This window comes from Sciurus carolinensis, chromosome 8, assembly GCF_902686445.1.
Source record: "Sciurus carolinensis chromosome 8, mSciCar1.2, whole genome shotgun sequence".
In the NCBI taxonomy this organism is placed as follows: Eukaryota; Metazoa; Chordata; class Mammalia; order Rodentia; family Sciuridae; genus Sciurus; species Sciurus carolinensis.
The window spans coordinates 88,820,610-88,841,527 of NC_062220.1; the positions used below are offsets into that span (position 1 = coordinate 88,820,610).

Genomic DNA, 20,918 nt, shown 5'->3' on the forward strand with positions numbered 1-20,918 from the left:
AAACAGAAAAGGAGGAGGGGAAAAGTAGACATGGGAGTAAGTCATTTCAAGAAAAAGATCTATACTGTGAGCAAAGGACAGAGACGTGTCCAAGGAGACAGAATAATAGAAGATCATGGTTCTGATATTAACTGGGAAGGATAAACAAAACAGTCTTGCTCTTGATCTAATCTTCTGCAAGTCCACTACTTTGAAACTATCTCCCTGAAATGTCTCTCTTACATTTTTAGCACTGGCAGGAGTCAGCTAAGACCTCCTCAAAATGTTACTACCTAAAAACCTAAGAGTAGGTAATTATGCTTCTGCCGACAAAATGCACAATGTTGAACATGCCCAATTACACAGAAACATCGAAATGTTGAATAGGGAAAAAAATAACCTATGACAGTTCTACAGTCACGGTAGGAGACACAGCCCATTTAACCAGGGAAGATAAAAATGAATGTCTTCCAGAAGGGCCTTAATCTTCTACAAGGTCTTTTCAATTAATTTAACCATGAATAATTTTCTTTTTGAATTACTTGAAATTTTCCATGTTAAATATCAGAAGGTTATTTGAGAAATAGCCCATTTCTGTAATTAGATTAAGCCCTGTACTTCAGCCTGGGAAATAAAATTCCTGTATATTCGTGTCCTGACAACACAAAGCCCTGGATCCTAAGTAGAGTTAAAGCAAGTATCTGAGACATCAGAGACAAGAGGGGGTTGGTTCAGTCCAATCAACTCATGTTTCCGAAAGAATAATGTCCAAATACTTTAGCAGAACATTCCAGATGCTTCGAAATAGAACCCAAATGCTCTCATGTACCCCGTAGACCAGTAGAGCCCTCACAAGACACCTCTGAGACATTGGTGCTAAGGGAGAAAACAGGTCAGTCTGTCAGCCGGGAGGGAGGCAGAAGTCCCAAATCTGGAACCAAGTTGTGGGTGGAAGGTGGGCCCATGGAACCAAGGGTTCAGAACTGGGAGATCAACCCAAGAGAAAGCAGTTGGGATCAAAGAGGAGGAGCACCCAGAGAGGTTGCCAGAACACTGCAGAATGGTTGAGGCTCACTGTTAGAGGCCAGTGTAGGGACCACATGAGGGCGGCTGGACTTGTTTATGGAGGAGGAAGAGACAGTAACCTGATCTCAGGTCTCATCTACAAGAAGAAGCACGTCCATCAGCCTGTGTTATGAACCTTCATGCTTCTGTACCTTTGCACATGCAGTTCTTCTACCCAGAATGCTATTCCTGCTTTTTGTACCTAATAAACTCTCACTTGTCCCACAGGGCTCACCACTCCTCTGTGAAGTTCTTCCCTGCACCACCACATCTGTGCACCTCTTTCCTTCTACACATCTCATTCCTAGTACTGAACAAGCACAATATTTGGTATGCAGTAGTACTTAACAAGTTTGTGTTGAGCAAATGAAAAATTTAAATTCAGTTTACACTAAATTCAATCGTCTATCTTGTTAGAAGGTTCTACTGATATTGGCAATAGTTTAAAAAATGAGGCTAAGGGCTGGGAAGATAGCTCAGTCGGTAGAGTGCTTGCCTTGCAAGCACAAGGTCCTGGGTTCGATCCCCAGCACCGCAAAAAAAAAAAAAAAAAAAAAAAAAAAAAATGAGGCTAAAGGGTCAGAAGATGTGCTTCCCTCTTCCCCTGAGTCATCTAAGAGAAAGAGAGAAAGAAGGAAGGAAAGAGAAAAAGAAGAAAGGCGAGAGAGAGAGAGAAAGAAAAAAGAAAGAGTCCTTTGCTAGACACAATCCTTGTCTTACATTCCTGAGACAAGAGGAGAATAAATATTTTCAGCTGCAAAAGGAATGAAATTTAACAGCAGCAGATTCTTTGTGGAAGTGAATTCAAAGGTTTAATAACTGACATTCAAAAAATGATAATAGTTCTTAGCCAACAAAACACCTGAAAACACCAGAGAACTGAGTGAAGCAGTCAATCTTCTGGAGTTTTTCATGCTGAGAATCGGACTTACCTGACAGATTCAAGGTCCACCTTGAAGATTCTGATACAAGAGGTTTGGGTCAAGGCATCTGTGTTTTCCAACCCCCCCCCCCCACAAGCTACTGTAATAGTGAATGGAGTTGGAAGGCACTGAATGATCACTTCTAAGCTACTAATGATGTGACCGGTGGTATACACAACTGAACATTAAAGGGGGTAGATCAGAGATAACCTTCATTAACAATAGTTAAGCCTATCATGTCCTTACTGGGATCACCTCATGTGGTCTTCCCAACAAGCATGTAAAGGTAGGGGCTAGTATTATTCCCACTGCACAGTTATAGGAACGGGAGCTTAGGGAGGCTAAGTAGCTTATGCAGCTACTAGGTGACAGAAGTGGGATTCGAAATCCTGACTGATCATTCTAGAGGCTGTGTTCTTATAACCATTGTACAATATTGTCTTTTTGCTGAAGTATTTGGGAAGAAAGCAACCTCCTAAAACACAATGTTTTAATTAAAGTTGCTTCAATCTGTATCACCTCTGGACCATTCTGTCCAATAACTCACAGGAACTGTTCTTTTGATAAGTCTTGGCTATTCCTCTTTCTCTCTGTCCCTCTCACTGTCTTTTGCTCATTTCTGTATCCCTCATCTATAGCACAATGTTTGACCCATTACACATACTCAGTAACTACCTGATGAATTTAAACACAGTTCTGTGATTGCAATAAATACTATGTGACTAAGCACTTCACTTATTCACAGCTCCTGTGCTACCCTACCCACATGGAAACTGACTGAAAACTGTGACTGAGCGACCCCTGAGGAAGACACGGCCAGCATGAACACACTGACGAATGAGCTTCCAAGGGATGTACATGCTTTCTGACTCTGTGACTGTGTCTTGAACAAACCTGGAAGGATCTGGGGTCCCAGTGAAGTAGTGAATGCACGGTGAGCTTCTGTTCTGAGGCAGGACAGATACTATACTGGCTGTGGTGAGGAAAGATTCAGAGTCTATGCAGACTCCACTGGCTTTGTCCCGTAAGATGTCAATCATTGTCTGTACAGTGATGCTTTCTGGAAAAAAGAGATATGGAAAGCAGGAATGTAACTGTGGCAGGTTGCTAACCAAAACCCATTCACTCCTTTTTTTAATTAATAAGTTCCTCAAATTAAAGCTGGGAACATAACTACCCAATGACAGAATATATTCCCCAGCTTTCTTTGTGACTAGGTCTGGTCATGTGGTCAATTCTGACGAAATGGGAGGTCAGTAGAAATGGTGTGTGCAACTTTCTGGTCACATCCACATCCTTTTCTTTCACTTTTCTCCCTTCTTGCTAGCTGGAAGATACCAAATCAGACCACAAATGGAAGTCCAGTCCTAAACTCTCCATATATATCTGGACTATAATATGGGAAAGGAAGAACTTCCATTTTCTTCATGCCCCATTAATTTGGAGTATCTCTCTTACAGCATTTAGCTATGCCTTATCTAGTACAGTAACTCAATATATATCCATAAGGAAGTGTATTCAGTCTGGACACAGACACCCAAGCTAGTGCTGTTTGGGGTCAATACTAAATTTGGAGAAAAACCTCTCTGTAGTCAAAAATATACACACAGAGAGAGGCATTTAGAATATTTGGAGGCTTTAAGATTATTGTCTCTGAATTCGGATGAATGAATAAACAAGTCCTTGAAATGGGTGTGGTGACACATGCCTATAATCCCAGTGGCTTGAGAAGCAGAGGCAGGAGGATTGAGAGTTCAAAGCCAGGCTCAGAACTTAGCAAGGCCCTAAGCAACTTAGCAAAGTCCTGTCTCTAAATAAAATATAAGAAAGGAGCTGGGGATATGGTTCAGTGGTTAAGTACCCCTGGGTTCAATTCCTGGTACCCCCCTCAAAAAAAAAAATACTTGCATATATGAGATCCCACATCCACATATTCCCCTCTGGTTATAATTCATTAAAATACTACTTCAGTTCGTGTTCCCGAAGATGGAATCAAAACGTCAAACAGGAAGAGAATTTGCAAGTGCAATGCCTATCCTCTTTATAAATCTCTATTTACAACATGTCACAACTAAAAATATTTTAAATGTCTTTGATTTTTAATTTTTTAACTATCCAGTGTTCAAACTTTCTTACTCAAAAAGAAGGTATTAATTTGGAGTTTTTCATTTGTTCGTTGTGGGGGTTGCAGGGCTGGAGTTGGACCCCAGGGTCGTGAGAACGAAAGCTAAGCATGGGCTCTACCACTCTGCTACATCTCCATCCTGGTGTAGGATTTGAATCGGAATCCAACAGGTTGGCAATATCTCTTGAATATTTTAATCCCTGCCTCTTGATTTCTCTTCTTGCACCTTATTTGTCATAGAAATCAGGTCATTCTTCCCGGAGAGTTTCAAACAGGCTGGACTTGCAGATGGTATCCCCCGGGTGTTACTGAAGATGTTTCTCTCTCCTTTGCATTTCCTATACCTATAACCTGGAGGTTTCCTATAACCAGAAGTTTCATCAGATTGAAGGATGCTGTTTTGGTAAGAACTACTTAATAACTTTTATCAAGCTAGTTTTGATTTAATTAAAAATCTTTAGAATTTCTTTTTCTGATTCCCATTTTAAAATGAATACTTTCTTACCTTCCTATTCAGAATATATTACTTAAGTTTCACAGCAAAAGCCCTATAGTTTTTTTCAAGATTAGAGAACAAGAAACTTTCTTGAAGGACCAAATAGATATTATTTTAGGTTTATGGACCATATGATCTCATTTTAACTTCCCTATTACAATGGCTCATATTCACCATTACAGCATGAAGTCATGTATCATTTATGTCTATAAACAGTACATAAAAAACTGGTGTGCGCTCTAGCTTGGATCTTGAATGTCCCCAAAGGCCCTTGTGTTGAGGGCTTGGTTTCCAGCCTGCAGTGTTATTGGGAGGTGGTGGAACCTTTAGGAAGTGGGGCCTCATGGAAAGAAATTAGATCACTGAGGGCATGCCCTGAAAAGGATATTGAGACCCTGACCCCTCCCCTGTCATGACTGCCCCATCAACACACGCAACACACAAGCATTTCCTAGCTGCCATGAGGTGAGCACTTGCCATGTGCTCTCACATCGATGTGCTCTCACACCAACAAAAGCAACACCAAAAGCAACAGAGCTATAATGGTTAATTTAAATTGTCAACTTGATTGGATTAAGAGATGCCAATGATTAAGAGGCCTCCTGGTATGTCCATGAGGGTGTGTCTAGGAATGACTGGAATGTGGGAAAGTGAACAGAAGTGGAGACTTTCCCTAAGCGTGGGCAGCATCACCCAATAGGATGGAATAAAAGCTGGAAGAACAAGAAAGCAGATGCAGATGCAAGCTCGGCTCTTCTTGAATGGGTTCTTGATCGCTGCTTTGATTGTCTGAGGATATCATACTCTCCCTTTGTCACTCTTCCAAAGTGGATGCTGCTAGGGATTCTCCATGGAATTTCCAGAAGCCTTGGTCTTGGACCAGGGTTGATACCTGTTGATCCTTCTTGTTCCGGGGCTTCCATGTCTTGTACTGCACCGCTGCTGGTTCCTCCAGTTCTCTAGCTGCAGACGGCCATTTTGGACTATCCAGCTTCTGGTTCTGTAAGCCAATCTAATAAATCCCCCTTTTTATAATCATACTTCCTGTTGATTCTGTTCCTCTAGAGAACCCTGACTAATACAGGAGCCAACTGACCATGGACTGAAACTTCTGAAACTACAAGCCAAAATAAATCTTTCCTCCTTATAAGTTGTTTATCTCAGGTATTTTGTCACAGTGACAAAAAGATGATTAACATAGTGTGACTGTGTTCTAGTTAAATTTCATTTACAAAAACAGGTAGCTGCCGCAGGATATAAATTTGCTGACATCAGTTCTAACTGATCAAAAGTTTGACTGTCAAAATATATGTACAACTAGGAAATATAAAAGGTGACCAATGTGGGTGTTTTGGAAAAGTTTCTTCTCAGGCACAAAAATGATAAGCTATCTAATCACCACACTTACCTAAATATGGATTCTGATTAAGTCAGTAACTGGGTGGCAGAGAGAGGGTTTATGAAGAGGATTCAAGACAACTCTACTCAACAAAGGTTCATAGAACCAAGGACTATGCAAGCATCAAAGAGGATCCTCAGATGAGTAAAAGATAACACCCCTGCCATCAAGGCCCAGCAGACCAATGGGGCTGAGAAAGCAGAAAATATGAGGGGCAAATAATCCAAATATATAACTGAGCTATAAGGAGTATACTTACGTGCAATAAGTATCACAAAAGACCACACGATAACATCAATGTTCAAAGGAGAAATAACATCAATAAAATAAGGACCTCCATGGGCAAGAAAGCATTGTGTAACGATAAGTGCAAGTTGCCTCCTTGCTAGGGGAATTTTGGTACAAGTTGGTCTTTACATCTAAAGTCTATCCTTCACCCTCTCCTCTTTGCTCACCATTCCAAACCCAGACTCGTGCTCCTCAATAGCTATAAGCCAAGTGTGAGAAGAGGGATGGTAAGGGGCAGACCAACTCACCTTCTTGCTTTTCTAAGCTGTCTTTGCCTGCACAGCAGTCTAGATGGTCATCCGCTGGAGAAAAAATCTGGGAAAAATTGAACTCGTCCTCTCCCGTCCACCAGCCTTGACTCTGAGCGTAAGTCCTGAGTTCAGGATGTTCCGCGTCCATCTTCGTAGTGAGGGAAAGCTGATTGCAGATGCACTTCACTCCCTCTGCAGAGTGTAAAGCAAGTACCCGTAGGAAGACTTAATCATGATATGGAAATTCATAGAGAATCCTTCCCTGGAATACTGACTTTACAGGAAGGAATCAATTCAAATTTTGAAGTGAGAAACACAATCCTTGGTTCTCTTTCTAGTTCCACCAGTCCTGAGCGGCATCATCAAATTTTAAATGAGTAACAACTTTATTGCTCTGAAATTCACAGTCAAAACAAAATACACAAGGCCCTTCCTTCTAAGTAAACACAAGTGTGCATTACCTACAAGAGAAGTGAAAGGTTCTTTCAAAGAGGTAGTGCTAACAAGACTTAAAATTTTCTCCACAGAGATGCTCTGTAGCATCCACAGATTCCCCCTCCCCAGATACTTCTTTGTTCAAAATTTTTCAACATTTAGAAAAACATGTGGCAATGATAATAAATCATTTCAAAACAAGGGAATGGCTGGACTCAGTGGCACATGCCTATAATCCAAGCAGCTCGGGAGGCTGAGACAGGAGGATCTCAGGTTCAAAGCCAGCCTCAGCAACTTAGAAAGATTGGCAAGACTGTAAGCAACTGAGTGAGACCTGTCTCAAAATTTAAATAAATAAAAAAATCTAATAAAGTACTAGTATCAATCCTTGGTACAAAAAAAAAAAAAAAAGGCAAGGGAATGTACTTGTAAACATATGTGTGTCTGTGTGAAAAATCTATGGAAATTCTTTTTCTCATAAATAAGTGCATAGCTAAATGAACTCAGAATCAGAAAGGCCTGCCCTCTGACTATACTCTCCCTTAATGAATGAGGGTTAGGTGAGAAATCCTCCCAACTGGCAGCCTTGCTCTGTTTCCTCCATTTCTGTATTTGCAGCCTAAGCTGCAAACACACAGAGAGCGACTTGGCCTTCAAGCTTCAAGATGCTGTTCAGAGTGCAAATGCTAAGTTATTGGGGATAGTGTAAAAGGCCCATTCATAGTTGCTGCTCCCAAGGAGCATGCTGAGCTTCCAAATTCTTGGATAACAATGTGGGAGAAAGCAAGTCGGTCTAAACTCTAATCTGCTATACGGTCATAACTTCCTGAAACCCAGTCCCTAGAGGCAGGATCAGTGCTGGGCTGAGTACTCCCAAAATGTTTGCTTCACTGATTGACACTTTCAAAATAAGCACTCCTGGCTGATAGGCACTGGTCCTTTTCCATTTATTTTTTCAGAGGGTACCACAAATGTCCAATTATAAATAATTTAGGGATTTTTAAAAATTATGTTAGCCTAAACTGGTGATTTTTATATCATTCATACTAAGTTATTTTTTTAAAAAAGCTCTTGTAAACAACTCCACAGATGTTACTTTCCTAGCAGGCTAATTTATAGTAGACATTTGCTTTTAAGAATCACCATTTGGAGAACAGAGTGCATTAATCCTACTGCAATCGATCACACTGCTGCTGGGATCAGAGGACATGAAATCGATGAGTCCAAGAAATGGTTGTGTATTTTTAAATTTAAATGTTTGCTGAAAGACAACATTCATTTTGTGGAGATGGATTTTTTAAGCTATATTTTGAAGGGGCTCAGCTTTTGAAATGCAGCTATTGATCAAAATATCTTTGATCCTACTTAAAAGCAATATGACTGCTTTGAACCATTCAGTAGGAAAACATCATCTTAGGAGGTGTTATGGTTTGGATGTGAGGTGTCCCCAAAAGCTCACATGTGAGACAATGCAGGAAGATTCAGAGGAGATATAATTGGGTTGTAAGAGTCTTAACCCAATCAGTGGTAGGGTGTGGCTGGAGGAGGTGGGAATTGAGGTTTGGCTATTGGGTATACATTTTGTATCTGGAAAGTGGAGTCTCTCTCTGCTTCCCTCCACCACCCTCTCCCACCATGATGCTCAGCCTTACCTTGAGCCCTGAGGAATGGAGCCAGCCTTCTATGCACTAAGACCTCTGAAACCATGAGCCCTCAAATAAACCTTTCCTCCTTTACAGTTGTGCTGGCAGGTCATTTAGTCACAGCAGCAAAATAACTGACTAAAACAGAAGGGTTTTATAGAAAGAAGTTCAAAGTTCCTGCACTGAGGGAGAGGTGGAGACCTGATGGGCCACACACGTTGCCTTTGTTTTAAAAATACTGAAAGAGCTGGGCAAAGTGGACATAGGACCTGCTGGCTCCCTACTAGGCACAGAGGGTGGAGAAATTCCTCGTGGTTGCTGATGGGACCCCTAACCCATTCGATTTCCTTATGGGAATAAGGAAATGCCACTCCCTTATCCGGGCAGACTCAGCCTTCACACAGTTTGACCAGGAAACCACAGTCCAGATTTCTCTGCCTCTATGGGGCAACTCTGTAAGGAGTTCAACGTGTCCATCATCCAGAGAAGCCCTGATGACTGGATTTTGTGCACAGCAAACAAGCTTGACTTCCAATTACTGTGCCAGCTCTGCTTCTAACTCAGGTCAGATTTAGCTCCATTCACCCCTAAGGCAAACAGGTTTCACCCCAACATCATTTCTGATTAACTGGTAAATTAGGTTGAAAAAATACATAAGCCAACTGTAGGTTCAATAAGAGAAGTGTGCGGGAATCGACTAGCCATGTCTTCGTGGGCATATGAGGGCAGTGCATGGCCATGTATTTCTCATTCTGTCCTAAGGAATGTAAGAGCATGTCACCAGTCAATTCTCAGAACTCTTGGGAGCACTTTAACCCATTCTGGGATCCCATCCATCTAGAATGTAATAGTGCTGAGATACTGATTCAAGTCACCATTCCCATCTCTATTGCTGTACTGTCTTAGAAGCCAGGGCCATAGAGCAGCAAATTTATGGGCACAAAATTCTTTTGTGAGGATCACCAAGTTCTCTGCTGTTTTAGGAACACTGCCTCAGAGAGAAATGGCCTGGTTGGCCCAGAGTCTTCACTCAATGGTCCTTACATAGATCCAAACTCCTTTTTTAGAGGAACATTCTAAGCACAAACAGCTACAAGGGGCTGTACCTGCTTCTAACTCAGGTCAACTCCCTGTTAAAGGGATTCGCTGACCTATTCTGAACGACTACCATTCCCTTGGTTGATAGAGTAACAGTTCGAGTCATGCAACAGCCTGTAGTCAGAATAGGGCCCTGCCCAGAAAGCAAACAGGAAACAGGAAATGTTAGGGATGTGCTTCCCAAGTGCGAGCATCCCTTCACTCTGGATTCAGGAGACTCCAGGTCCATCTTCAGAAACAGATACCCAGAGTGAGAGGTGTGCCCAGTATGAAGAGCCAGCACAGATAGGCTCTGCATGGTAACATGATTTCTCTGGGTCTGGTACTGTAGGTTCAGCAACATCCATCTCAGTCTTTCATGACCTCAAAACTTGATGATGCATAACCACTCACCTGTGATTTTCTCAGCAGCCCAGTACTTCCCTACGGTCTCAAGCACCCAGGCTTCTTCCCGATCCACAAGCAGATACGCACTTTGGAAGCTATGGCAGGAGTTCGCATCTTCATAATAATTCCCACCTTGTCCATGTTCTTCCAACAAAGAGACGATGACATCTAAGGCTTCTTTAGCTGTTGCCCCTCTTTCTAAACCAAGCCTGAAGCAAGGAAACGAGAAGCGTGCCTCAGTCATTTCATACCACTTGATTACTGTCATAGCAACCAAAGACCAGGACAAGGCTCAGGCATGAAGCGCGCCAATGCCTCTACTCAGAATATCTCTACCACACATTTGGTTACAAATGGACAAAACAGCCCCCTTCTGCACAGACAGAATCAAGAACCAGTGTCTTTTCCCTCTGAAAGGAAGGTCAGTCCTCTCTTTCTCTGTGCTGACTCTGTCTCCCATGAATCTGTCTGAACCTTAGTAAGACCCCTTTTCTGTGCCCTATGCTGCCTCCTGATTCCTGCCCAGGCAAAAGGAAATCTCTGCCCAGTCCAGCTTTGCTCTCCCTCATTCTACACCAGGTATTTTGGTTACTGCTATGTCCTGTTTTTGTCCTTCAAAATTCATATGTTGCAACCCTATCACCCAATATGATGATACTAGGCAGTGGGGCCTTAGGGACCTGATTAAATCATTGAGGTGGGGGGCTGAGATTAGTGCCCTATGAAAGAGGCTCAGAGAGCTGCCTTGCCCCATCCACCATGTGAGGATACAGCAAGAAGGCACTATTTATGAGTCAGATATGAGTTCACACTAGACACCAAATGTTGGCACCTTGAACTTAGACTTCCCAGCTCCCAAACTAAGAGCAATAAACTTCTGTTGTTTATAAGGATCCTATTTATAGTATTTGTTTCACAGTCTGAATGGCCTAAGACAATTAGATCTCATTAGAAACGGGTATCTGGTTAGGACATGGACCATCATTTTTCTACATATGTTCCTCTTATTAGCCTACTTCTATTAGTGTGGCTTACAACTTCAGTTATCAAAAGAACACACACTCCTTCTGAAGTGAGACATCCATCCTGGTCCTTCCAATTAATAAAACTTTTAGAGAGAGTACAGATACTGCCCTGTGTTTGACCACAGGCAATCTACATAATATATTTGAACTTCAGCTTTATAACATCTGTAAAATCAGTTCCTATGTCACTGGGTTACTATGAAGATGGCTTTCATGAGATAACGAATATGAAAATAGATGGCTTGGGGCTGGGGATGTGGCTCAGTGGTAGAGCATTTGTCTGGCATGCATGAGGTCCTGGGTTCGATGCCCAGCACTGCAAAAGAAAAAGCAAATGGCACTAGTTCCTAGGAGCAAATAAGTGATGAGTAGATTTCAGGAGGCAGAACATCATGGCAGAGAAATCTACAATTCAGAGATAAAGAATCAACTTCTAGTTGTGGTGTAGCTACTCACTGGCAGTATGATCTTAAGTAACATCATCTTTTCAAACCTTTATTTTCTTATTGGTAAAGTAAAAACAGTCCTACCTCCCTCCTTGGGCTGGTATGAAAAAAAATGGTATATCATATGTACTCAGTTCATTTATTCATCTCATCATTCAAAGTGTAATTCTGCGGGCAAGAACTCAAGAGTCTTACAGCAAAGCTACTAAGATGGTAGTACAAGCCTATTCTTTGTGAATTTTCAACATGAGAAGTAATAGCTATTAAAATTCACCCAATTCAGTGTTTTCTGAAGGAGCATGCCACTGTGCTGTCACGGAGAAGAAAAGATAATGTAGCCACAAGCTATGGACTTATTCTTGTAACAGGCTTACTTTCATAGTCGATTTATTACATACCAATTCATTTGAAATTTCTCATTCTAAGCTCACCTAAGAAGACTTGGCTGCAAAGCTCTGATCTACAAAGCTGAACCCTAATGCCTTAGGAGAGTGATAAAAAAGAAATAAATAAACCTGATCCTTTTGCGGTTCATAAGCATGGGGATTGGGTTTGCACACTGCTGTCTGAGATGCGCCTCCCTCAAACCTTGTTACCACATTGGCACATTACTTGTCTCATGTGAACAAAAGAAAAAAAGAGCAAGCTCACTGGAAGATAGAATTAAGCTGACTTTTCCCTGGTCAGCATTGTCTCCTTCAAAGAGGAGCAGCAAGAGTGAGTGCTCATCTTATCTGGAGGATCCAAAGCCAACCAGTGGGCTATGAGACCTTCGTCACCCAGAACTGCACTCTGGAGGACCTCCTTCCTCCTTTCCAGGATCCCTGGTGGGCCCTGGTCACAATGCTCTCTACACACTCTCCAGCAGATTCTGCTCCTAGGACCTTCGCAGGGCCCCAAATGACTCATGCAAATCTACGTAGGGACATGAGAACATCTAGCCATGTGCGGTAGCCCTATCTGTAGAGGCTGCGACCTCTCTAATGCTCTCTGGATATTCGGCCCATTTACATTCCTTGGAAACCCCCAATATGTGCACTTGCCTTCACCCTGCCTTGGATGCCCTACATGCAGAGCAGGACCTCAGCACCCCACTACAGACATAATTGTGATCTCACCCTCCTACTCCTCTGACCAGGACCGTGGGTGCTCCTTGGACTCACATGACCATCTCCAGCTGGTCTCCCAACCATGGGATGAGAACAGGACCACCAGCTCCTAGTGCAAGGCCATGAAGAACATCAGGGTTCTGTACTCTCCCCCTGAGATTGAGACACGCAGGTGAATCCCATGTCACTGAGTGCAGAGGAGATGCCGAGACCAGACTTGTGATAATCCCAGGACACACATCACCCAACATCCAGAGGCCCATTTTAAAACTGTTTTCAACTGTCTTGCCTCCTAGATGGAGTAGATTCATGTGATTCCAGATGAGAAAAGCACTTTTCTAGCCCCAGGGCCTGATTTCACTTCCACTGCCACCCCTTAGCCTGGGCAAGACCAGGATGGGGAAGAGGATAAAATTAAATAAGCCCAGGTTATAGTCTCATTCTGACATCTACTTTGAGAGCAACTCAGATCCTTCCAAGCTGTGTGCTTTGTCCAGGATGTTCTGGGTCTGACAGTTAGCGGCTCCTAAATGTAATTCCTAGTTTTATGGGGAAATCTTTATTTGGGGCCTATGGTCTTCTCACAGATATGTCATCTAGCCCCACCCAATCCTAATAGGTTTACACCTCTCATTGAGGAAGAAGAGAAACACCTGCACTTTCTCTGCTTAAAGGCCCTTTGTTTAAGAACTCTGCATATCTTTTCAATATCTGTGCTTCTAGAGATAAGAGGAACCCTGTCCCTTTGTATGCCAAATAGGATAAAACTAAATTATAGCTAAATTTACTATGGATGTATAATTGTTGCCCTGAGGAAAGAAATGAAAACAGTCGATACCCCTCCCCTTAGCCTGGTGTTCTTAGAGGACTCTGCCAAGTACCTTCCTTCTTCCCACAATCAACAAGTCCAGGTACCCTCTGGGGTCATAGCTGCTACGGTTTATATGTGAGGTGTCTACCCCAAAGCTCATGTGAGACAGTGCAAGAAAATTTAGAGAAGCAGTGATTGAGTTATGAAAGCCTTAACCTAATCAGTATGTTAATTAAGGCTGTGATATGGATTAACAGGGTGGATTAACTGGGTGGTAACTGTAGACTGAAAGGGTGTGGCTGGAGAGATGGGTCAATGGGGGTGTGCTTTTGGGGGTTTATATTCTGCCCCTGATAAACAGAGCTTTTTCTCTGCTGCTAGTGGCTATGTCCTGAGTTGTTTAGTGAGCCATTTATGGACTAAGAACTCCGAAACCATGAGCCAAATAAACTTTTCCTCCTCTAATTGTTCTTGTCAGATCTTTGGGGGATAGGAGCTAAAAATCTGACTGAACAATAGACTTCTGGACACTGGAAAATTCCCAGTCTTCAGCCAGAGGGCCGGAAGTAGGAAGGTAAGGTTGTGAACAGAATGTACATGTCTCCCTACCCCCATTTGTATGTTGAAGCTAACCCCCAATGTGATGGTATTTAGAGGTGCCTTTGGGAGGTGATTAGGTCGTGAGGGTGGAGCCTTTGTGATGATATTAGGGCCCTTGTCAAAGAGACACCAGATCTTTTCCTCTCTCTGCCGTCTGCCATGTAAGGGCACAAAGAGCAGACAGTGTCTGCAAACCAGAAAGTGGGTGCTCACCAGACACCGGATGTGTGGGCACCCTGATCTTGAACTTCCCAGCCTCCAGAAGAGAAATAAACATCTGTTGTTTAAACTCCCTAGTCTATGGCACATTTATCACAGCAGCCCATATCAACTAAGAAAGGTGACATTTAAGTGAATGTTAAGTGGTGCATTGATTTGGGAATTTAAAACTTGCGGAGACTCATGGTTTTGGACTGCATTCGTGCACTAGGCTTCACCAGTTCAGACCAGACCAGAAAAACTGAAAGCAAAACTGAAGATTTGATGGGCGCAATAGGGCACACCTGTAATCCCAGCAGCTCCAAAGGCTGAGGCAAGCAGATCACAAGTTCAAAGCCAGCCTCAGGAATTTAGCAAGGTCCTAACAATTCAACAAGACTCTGTCTGTAAATAAAATGTCAAAAAGGGCTGGGGATGTGGCTCAGTGGTTAAGCACCCCAGGTTCAATTCCTATACCAAGGGGTGGTGGGGGGCGGGACTGAAGCTTTAAGGGAGCACAGAGGACACAAAATAGTCTAGTTTTTCATTAAAACAATAGATTCCAGTCTGCCTGAATCAGCAAAACAAGGAAGTCCCTTCTGCTTTCACACTTACAAAAAAGTAACCTGAAATAACCTAATAATAACCAATCCATTTTTCCCCTGCTGTTCTGTTTCCTTGTTTCCATTTTATGAATCCCACTGTTCTGCTATTGCTTCATGGGAACTCTTATTCCATTTTGCAGAATGAAGACTGCCCTGATTCCTGCATCACAAATAAATGCCAACTCGACCTAAAACTAAATTTGCCATAATTTTGACATTTGGCAGAGGGAACGGTGTGTGATCTTTAGCCTCATCTCCACTTCTCAATGTCCTGAGCTTCCTGTCTCATTAGAGGGGGACTGTGATCTAATGCGGAGAGGAGTGATCCACCTGAGGTTAGCAGGTCCTGGTATCTCTCGCTTAGCCACCTTCTAGCTGTGGAGCTGGGGGCAAGTCCTTAAGCTCCAGTTTCCTCACCTACCAAATGTAAGTAAACAGACCAACCTCAATGGTTGGTTGTGAGAAAAGAATGAAATATATGCAAGTATGTCTTCCTAGAGTGGTCAGGAAGGAGTAACTAATGGCCGTTTTTCCTCCTACGGACAGCGACTAGCCTCCCTTCAAATCACCTGTGTGTTTCCATGTTTGTGAACAACCTAAAGATAAACTACAGGCCTTTCCAAATTTTCACACTGGTTTCTTTCCAAGGACTTTTGTGTTTTTCAACATGCTGAGGGGCTGATGGGATGTGTCCAGAATTATAAGATGTTCTGAAATACTGAGATTGACTGGGGTTTTGTGCCAATGTTAAACATGAATAGGAGAAGCAAAAGTCGATCGGCAGAAAAAGAAAATAAAGGAGTTATTGCAAAGGGAAGAGACTTGGAACACTGAAGGAATGGGGTGACCTGCCCAAACCAGCCGTATCAGTGTCACCAAGGAAAATGCTAAATAAACCCTCTACTTTTGCTTGCTCTTAATTGACTTTAAAAAACACAGTAATTCTGGAGGACACGCAGCTAGGCAATAACATTATTAATCTCCCATTGGCTTTGCTGTAGATAATACCTGTGGGTTATGATGGCAACGGTTGTCTAGATTACCCTTCAGGGACCCAAGACCCACTTTTGCTGAAAGCACCGACTCTTCACTTGGGCCTACAGATATTGGATGGGTAACTGGGATGGGATTAAAAGGACTGGCATCTCTGTCTTCCTATTGCATCTCTCTCCTTTGTTGCCTCAACTTCTGAGCCTGATTCTACTCAGCCCTGCTGAGAACATTGGAGAAAAGTTTTGTGCAAAGTATAATACAGGGTTGGACTAACCTAGACTTGCCTGGTTGCTCTCAGTCTCTCCACTTAAAGGCTAAAGGCACCTATCAATACCATGACCAGAAGTATTAGATCACGAAAGGAGTGAAAAGAGGTAGCACCCGAGTTCCTGGTAGATATCTCTGCCTATTCCCAGAAAATAAAGGAATATTCCTCCCCTTCCTCATCCTATCCCTCTCTCTCATTATTCTTCTTATATCTGTAGCCCCTCGAACTTGGAGTTGAGAAAATGAATTGTGAGCAAAGCCCCCTCTTTTCCATTCTTGGTCACTGAATAAAGTCCTTCTCTCTCCCCAGCAGTCAACTCTCAGACATGATTCTTCCATGGGTCCAGCCTCCAAAGCTGGATCCAGTAACACCAGCTCAAAGAGCAGACGGTTAAATTTCAGGAATTTTGAACCAATTGTTAAGCAACTGATAGCTTGAAATCTGTCCTGGTGGGAGCTTTACATCACAGGAAGTAAAAAGGCCACAAATCAGGGCTGCCCCTCCCCTCAGTTGATTATTAAACATTTCCCAGCATACATCAGACTAATGGATCCTAAAAGCTTCCAAGTCCTCATAGGTGCAGAAGCCCACATGCATTATCATGACAAACAGACCCTGGATTGAAAGAGACATGTTGACATCCAGAAAATAAATTCCCATCTTCATGTTAGCACCTGTCAGCTGCTTGACACTTAGAACCAACTTCACGAACATGCAGAAATGTCTGTGTCTATGAACCTGTTCTCGGGGTTGGAGATAGGAATGGGGGAACTGGTTGACAGAGTCTCACAGAGATCTGTGGATAGTAAAAATAAAAAACAAAACAAAGAAATAAAAAACAAAGCTTGGCTTTTAGCATCAGCTTCAGTAGAGTATTGAAGCTACTGCCTAATGCTTGCATTCCCTCGAGTCTCTAAGAAACACATACGAACTGTACCTTTATTTTAAACCCAGTGTCTATTAGAATGCTACAGTCATTCATTTATGTCTCTTTGAACTGAGGTTGAGGAGACCTATGGGGGAACTGCTTTATTTTGTTAATATTCCACCACAGTCTAGCAGATACTTGGAGCGTAAAATGGAAACAGCCTCCTCTCACAGGAGCTGTCCAGGAAAGAAATGGCATCCAAGCACAGAGGACATGCAAGGACAGAGGAAGTGGGGTGATACAGCGTTACCTCATACAGTAATACCTAGGGGGACACTGAGTCTGACATTGAAAGGATGGAACCAACCCCCAGCAAGGTCCTCCTACAGCAGGGCTTCTCTGTCTTTGTTGCGCTTCAGACCCTTCTGGGGTCTGATTGCTGGCCCCACCCCCAGATTCAGCAGAGGTCTGGTGGATACTGTTAATATCAAATAGGTTCCCAGGCCACATGTGCCCACCGTTCACACTGAGAACCAGTGCTCTAGAACCTGGCCACTCAAACTGTCATTGGTAAATGGTCAGTGGTCATCGTTAATATCTCCTGGAGCTTCCTACAAATTCACACAGGAACACTTCTGGTGCAGGAGTCACTTCCAGAATTTGGTTGGTCTGAAATGGTCCCTTAGAATCTCACCAGGCTTGGCTGAACTGATCCTAGTCAGTTTAAAGCCGAGACCAGACCCTGAACTTGAAGATCCATGCAAGGTGCAGATAACAGAGGCCTCACTCTGAAGATCCCACCTGTCACAGGATCCTCATCGCTCCTTTTTACTGCAGAAGCTACACATGGCTAGCCAGGGCAAGAGTTAAAATTAAATGGCTAAAGTTTAGCTCTTACCCTGTCATCTACTACTGCCATGTTATTATTCCAGGCCTTGCTAGCTATCACAACGCCAATTATGTACCAAATTTATCTTCTCTGTCTATATCCCTCAGTCTTGCAGAGAGATCCAAGTCAAACACACCTCCTCAAAGCATCCCAAATGTGCCCAGTCTGTGACAATCTCTGAACATCCGGCAGTGCTTGCTGATCAGACACACTTTGAGAGCCAGTGCCCTAGAACCTGTTTCACTGCTTGTACCCTGGAATTCTGTGCCACCCATGTAACATCAAATCTCAGATCTCCTGAGTCACCTCTCCCATGCTGTCATCTCTAACATTGTTCATACAATTTGCATTGCTTAATTTTTTATCTTCTTTCTGAAACCACATTAAAATCTCATTGAGGCTTTGAGCTTCTTTATGTACTCAGAGTTTAGCACAAAGCAGATATTCAGTAAACTCCTGTTGCCTTATTGGTTGATAATCTTGAAAAGATCAATCTGAAGCTTGCAAGAAAAAAGCATTCTCAATGGCACTTGCTGGTAAATGGATGGAAATGGAGAAAACCATGCTAAGTGAAATAAGCCAGACTCAGAAAATTAATGGTCGAATATTTTCTCTCGTATGTGGAAGCTAGAGTCAAAAAAAAGGAAAGTTTAGTCACTTATTCAAAATTCAATTGTTGATCACCCATTAGGTGCAAGACCCACAGTTCCCACTGCTTGTGGTGTGGGGCCAATAGTGGGGAACAGGCAGAGGACCAAACAGACAAAGATCCCTGCCTATCCAGCTTCCACATCCAGTTCCTTCTGGTACATGCTGGCTGGGAGAGGGGGGAAAGAAAGAAAAGAGACAACTGAGAGTTAGAAGGTGAAGGAGGGAAGGCATCTCTGTTGTTGTTGTTGTTATTGGTTTTTCTTTTATATTTTGTGTGTTTCATATATCTTTTCTTTGACACATTATATATTTCAAATACAATACAGTTTATCCATTTAAACTATATGGTTCAATGGTTTTAGTCCATTCATAAAATTGTGCAACTATTGCCATGATTCAAGTATAGAACATTTTCAAATGTCCCCAAAAGAAACTTCACACCCCTTGGGAATCACTCTCCACTCCTCACCTCCACCCCAACCTAGGCAACCACTAATCTACTTCCTGCATCTGGATTTCCCTCTTCTATATATTTCATACAAATGGAATCATACAACATATGACTTTTGTGTCTGGCTTCTTTCACTTGGTACATGTTTTCAATATCATCATGAAGCATAGGATGATACTTGATTCTTTTTTATTGATGAAAAATATTCCATTTTAACCTATTCTTTTTTTCCTACCATCTGAAGGTTTCTATCAAAAAGGACACGTCATCTTTGGGAGGGTTATGTTACCAAATATGAAATTCAGGAGGAAGTAAATCCCATCCCCATTGTTCAGTCTGGGCAGTTGTTTCAAAGAATCACCATGCAGTACCTGACCAGATCCATCCCCAGTAAGGCTTCCGTCTCAGCAGCTGGTTCTCTGGCGTTGACGGCTTCATTGGCTATGCACACACCATGTTCATTGGCTCCCATTTCTGCCCCCCAGAGCCAGGCAGGTCTGCTTATCACTATGGCATGTGTCCTTGGAACTTGGTCAATTGAAATGTAAGTGCACTAAAAAATGAACACAAGAAAGAAAGCACCATCACCCATTGGGTAACACGTGGTTTCCACCTTGACCCTCACAATGGACCATGACATCAGTCACAAACAGAGCCAAACTATAAAAGACCTTACAAACACCCAGCTTTAAAAGATACGTGGAGTTGCAATGCAGCTCAAAGGTTTCCATGGTGAGCTCAGTCTGTTTGGTTCAAGCCAATCTATTCATAGTGCTTCCATATCTGTGATCATCCTGCACCAGGTTGCCAGTCAATCTCAGATACTCTGTGTCTGGCCATCTCCATAGCCACAGATGACCACCAGCATTTCAAATGAACATAGCTATTAATTTTCATTTGCAAAAGTCCTGACGGATCTGGGGTTTCTAAACTTTTTTGAAAGTAAGGAGCTCTTTCTTCAAAAGAAACCTCACCCAGAAGCCTGGCACAGAAAGCAGCTCAAAGGGAAAATGCTTTGTTTAGAGAAGGAAAATTCCCTGAGACCCCAACAATAATTCCTAGAATTTCCCAGAACACAGTTTGACAACCTACATTATTGTAGTAGTGGCAGAAAACAGAGAAATGATAATAATATTGGCAAAGAACTATGGCATTACAACATCCACCTCCTCACACACTCTTTTCAGTCTGTGCCACTGGATTCTCACACTACGGCAGTGAGCAGGCCCACAGAGGTGTGTCTCTAGCTACTGTCAGCAACACAGTACGTGCCACTTAGACTTACACATCTTAACCTTCTCCGGACTGCCGTGTCTTTACCTATGGGAGCTAATTTAGATTAAACTATTTCTTCCAAAATATTTTAAACTGCAAAACACTTGCTTCATAAAAACTCTTACACAGAAGCAGAAATACAAAAAAAAAATTGATCAAAGGTGAGCTGTGGCAAAAAGATGAGAGGTGTGGGACCAGTTCAAGTGGGGACATACTCAGATCCTTGCTTGCTTCTTCTTCCTTCTCCCCACCCTGTGGCCCACGGGGCATTAGGCTGTCTAAGGCCCCACATGACTCTGGCATTCTGTGAGCCTATGACACATGACACCCTCTCTGTGTAGTAGATGCAGTGTGAGCCACTAAATTGCAAAGAGCTCTTGAACTCCCAGGGCCTTGGCCTTTTTTTTTTTTTTTTTTTTTTTTTTTTTTTTTTTTAGTTCAAGACAACTCTATCGACTGAATGTAACCCAGAAAGCTATTCTGCATTGATTTCCTGTAATCTCTGCTACTCAGGTAAAAGCTGAAATCCACATAGCACACACACTGGTTGGTCAGGTGACATCTATATCTACACAATCCATGTCATGGGTTGCTCTGCACTGGGGGGATGTTAGTTCACTTGATGCATAGTTGTAAACTG

At 42.6% G+C, this 20,918-nt stretch overlaps 1 protein-coding gene and 1 non-coding gene across 4 annotated transcripts in view; one reads left to right on the forward strand and one right to left on the reverse strand.

The window, feature by feature from the left end:
* The window catches only part of Scrn1 (secernin 1), a 59,765-nt gene that overhangs the window by 9,824 nt on the left and 29,023 nt on the right, over positions 1 to 20,918 (reverse strand). For all 3 annotated transcript variants that reach the window (XM_047562321.1, XM_047562320.1, XM_047562322.1), the window contains 4 exons: positions 19,375 to 19,556; positions 10,096 to 10,298; positions 6,524 to 6,718; positions 2,862 to 3,027 (listed from right to left, as the gene is read on the reverse strand). In XM_047562321.1, coding sequence (XP_047418277.1) covers positions 2,862 to 3,027; positions 6,524 to 6,718; positions 10,096 to 10,298; positions 19,375 to 19,556 — 746 coding nt within the window. The remainder of the gene's footprint in view (positions 1 to 2,861; positions 3,028 to 6,523; positions 6,719 to 10,095; positions 10,299 to 19,374; positions 19,557 to 20,918) is intronic.
* Positions 12,079 to 12,182, forward strand: LOC124992040 (small nucleolar RNA U13). Its single transcript, XR_007110044.1, has one exon. It is a non-coding gene; the product is annotated as a small nucleolar RNA U13 (small nucleolar RNA).